This window comes from Lucilia sericata, unplaced genomic scaffold, assembly GCF_015586225.1.
Source record: "Lucilia sericata isolate MDLA Ls3-8-SP2 unplaced genomic scaffold, ASM1558622v1 Contig000959F_arrow, whole genome shotgun sequence".
NCBI lineage: Eukaryota > Metazoa > Arthropoda > Insecta > Diptera > Calliphoridae > Lucilia > Lucilia sericata.
The window spans coordinates 10485-13663 of NW_023994942.1; the positions used below are offsets into that span (position 1 = coordinate 10485).

The 3179-nt window shown below is 26.3% G+C and overlaps 1 protein-coding gene across 1 annotated transcript; it reads right to left on the reverse strand.

Moving 5' to 3' along the window:
- Positions 1–474: 474 nt before the first annotated feature.
- On the reverse strand, positions 475–1325 carry LOC119609291 (arginase-1-like). The gene is made up of 3 exons (XM_037964016.1): positions 1067–1325; positions 778–972; positions 475–702 (listed from the first exon to the last, which is right to left on the reverse strand). The coding sequence occupies exons 1-3, from the start codon at positions 1251–1253 to the stop codon at positions 512–514; spliced, it is 573 nt and encodes a 190-aa protein (XP_037819944.1). The 5' UTR covers positions 1254–1325; the 3' UTR covers positions 475–511.
- Between the last annotated feature and the right edge of the window lie 1854 nt (positions 1326–3179).

Sequence of the window (3179 nt, forward strand, 5' to 3'; positions counted from 1 at the left end):
AACTTTTAGTTTAAATTTTGTGTTTAAAAAAAAACTTTGTTTTAAATTAAGTTTATAATCATTTCAAATTTTAATTATTTTGTTATTTTTTTAAATAATTTTTTATATAATTTTGTTAAATTGTTATAATTTGTTTATAATTTCTTTAAAAAATTTTAAGTTTTTCTTTTATAAAAAAAGAATTATAAAAAAAAATAAACCAGACTGATGAAAAAAAAGCTTTTTTGTTTTAGAAAAAAAGCTTTGCTAAAAAAATATTTCAAATATTTATAAAAATATTTATAAAAAATTTATATTTAAAAACAAAAATTTTAGAAATTTATAAGACTGAAAATTTATATTAAAAATAATTATATATAAAAGTATTTAAAGAAAAAAACCATGTGATATTTTATAAAAAAAAACAGTTTTTTACATAAATATATAATTGTTATAATTAAAAGTAATTTTAGCATATTTTTTTTTTAATAAAAATCATAAAATAATAAAAACCAAAAATATATTTAAAGACTTACCAATTGGGAGCAATATCATCTAATTGAGCATGTTTCCAAAAATCTCTTAATTCTTCCAATAGAAATGACACGGGCATACCATGGATATTACCCGAGGCAGTGGTGGAGTGTAAATTAATATCAGCATGAGCATCAACCCAGACCAAAGATAAATTGGGAGTGTGTTTTAAATGGCCAGCCACGGAACCTAAGTTTTTTTGTTTTCATTTATTTTTTTAATATATTTATTTATTTTCTTCTTTTGTTTTTGTAAAGTACCCACCAAAACCTATAGCATGATCACCGCCCAAACATAAGAACTGTTGTTGTTCCTGTAATATCTGTGGTATTTTCTCTATCAAGGCCTTATTGCAACTCATAAAGGAGGCATAGTTTTTCATATTTTTATAATAAGGAGATTCGGTTTCCGTTGAGGGGTCATATTTTAAATTACCATAATCGGTTATGGCTAAACGGCCTTTAATAAAGTTATTTGTTTAAAGAAAAAGATTTAAGTGTTTTATTTCTTTCTGTCATCTAAAAAGTAAGTATGTATGTATGTAACTATCTACCTCTGGCCGTTTCCTGTAAAATTTCTATTAATCCCTGTTCTCTCAATAAATCGGGAGCCAGTTCTACTCCTCCCTTGGTTTGACCCTTAGAAAATGGCACTCCTATTATGCCCAACTTGCTTTGCACTTCATTTTTGACTTTTTGTGTAGCAAAATTTCTTATTTGTAAAACACTATTTTTTAACATTTTATAAACACTTTCACTTTTCTTGAAATTTTTAGCAAATAAACAAACTACTTTAGCTGAATAATAAAATTTGAATGACTGCCTGTTTGTTTTTTTACAAATCAATTCTCAATATTGTTTTGAAATTGCTCTTCATATAGCTGATAAAGCTTAACTTCAAAGTGATAACCTTTGCCTAAAAACGTATTTAAGTTTCTCAATCTCTCATGATCTTTTTATAGATCTGCATGCTTTCGAAAAGAGAGCTTTGGTGTGAAGAGTAACCTTCGTTTTAAAAACGAATTGTATCATAAATATATATTATTACATGTTTTTTTTGAAAATCGTTATGTTTTAATCGAGACCATCCTCTAAAAATAACTTAAGGCCTGGGAATCATTAAGATGTTTCCATTTTCTTATCGCTAAAATGAACAAGAGTATGAATGAATAGTAAGTGTTGTCGGGAATTGAATAGAAATATTAATTGGGAATTAGGAATGAGAATTGGGATTAGATAGATAGATAGATAGCTATATAGAATAGATAGATAGATAGTAGATAGATAGATAGATAGATAGATAGATAGATAGATAGATAAGATAGATAGATAGATAGATAGATAGCTAGATAGTAGATAGATAGATAGATAGTAGATAGATAGATAGATAGAATAGATAGATAGAGATAGATAATAGATAGATAGAGATAGATAGATAGATAGATAGATAGATAGATAGATTATAGATAGATAGATAGATAGATAGATAGATAGATAGATAGATAGATAGATAGATAGATAGATAGATAGAGAGAGATAGATAGATAGATAGATAGATAGATAGATAGATAGATAGATAGATAGATAGATAGATAGATAGATAGATAGATAGATAGATAGATAGATAGATATAGATAGATAGATAGATAGATAGATAGATAGATAGATAGATAGATAGATAGATAGATAGATAGATAGATAGATAGATAGATAGATAGATAGATAGTCTAGTCTATAGTCTAGTCTATAGTCTAGTCTATAGTCTAGTCTATAGTCTAGTCTATAGCCTAGTCTATAGTCTAGTCTATAGTCTAGTCTATAGTCTAGTCTATAGTCTAGTCTATAGTCTAGTCTATAGTCTAGTCTATAGTCTAGTCTATAGTCTAGTCTACAGTCTAGTCTATAGTCTAGTCTATAGTCTAGTCTATAGTCTAGTCTATAGTCTAGTCTATAGTCTAGTCTATTATCTAGTCTATAGTCTAGTCTATAGTCTAGTATATAGCCTAGTCTATAGTCTAGTCTATAGTCTAGTCTATAGTCTATAGTCTAGTCTATAGTCTAGTCTATAGTCTAGTCTATACTCTAGTCTATAGTCTAGTCTATAGTCTAGTCTATAGTCTAGTCTATAGTCTAGTCTATAGTCTAGTCTATAGTTTAGTCTATAGTCTAGTATATAGTTTAGTCTATAGTCTAGTATATAGTTCAATAGTTCTGTAAATATACTAGTTCGGTCTAAAGTCTAGTATATAGTACAGTCTAGTTTATGATCTAGTCTAAAGTCTAGTCTAGTGTATAGTCTAGTTTATGTTCTAGTCTAAAGTCTAGTCTATAAACTAGTCTTTAGTCTAGTATATATTCCAGCTTATAGTCTAGTCTATATTCTAGCTTATTTTCTATTCTATTAACTAGTCTATAATGTAGTCTATAGTCCAGTTACAGAATTAGCACTAGTTTTTTACACATGTATATGCTAAAGAGAAAAAGTGATTCAACTATTTTTAAAAAGTATTGAAAATTTCAACCCTTTTGCTGTTTTTTAATAAAAATTGTACATAGTTTTTTTATATTCGTTATACATATATCTCGTTTATTTTTAAAATTTGTCTCTATATATATTACATACACACTTATGTATCAAAAACATATTTATAAATGTTTATTTTTAAT

Coding starts and splice junctions, on each gene's coding strand:
- LOC119609291 (XM_037964016.1), bottom strand. CDS start 1,253: ATGTTAAAAAATAGTGTTTTACAAATAAGAAATTTTGCTACACAAAAA. Junction 973..1,066: donor TTTACAGGAAACGGCCAGAG/GTAGATAGTTAC, acceptor ACTTTATTAAAG/GCCGTTTAGCCATAACCGAT. Junction 703..777: donor TGATCATGCTATAGGTTTTG/GTGGGTACTTTA, acceptor AAAAAAACTTAG/GTTCCGTGGCTGGCCATTTA.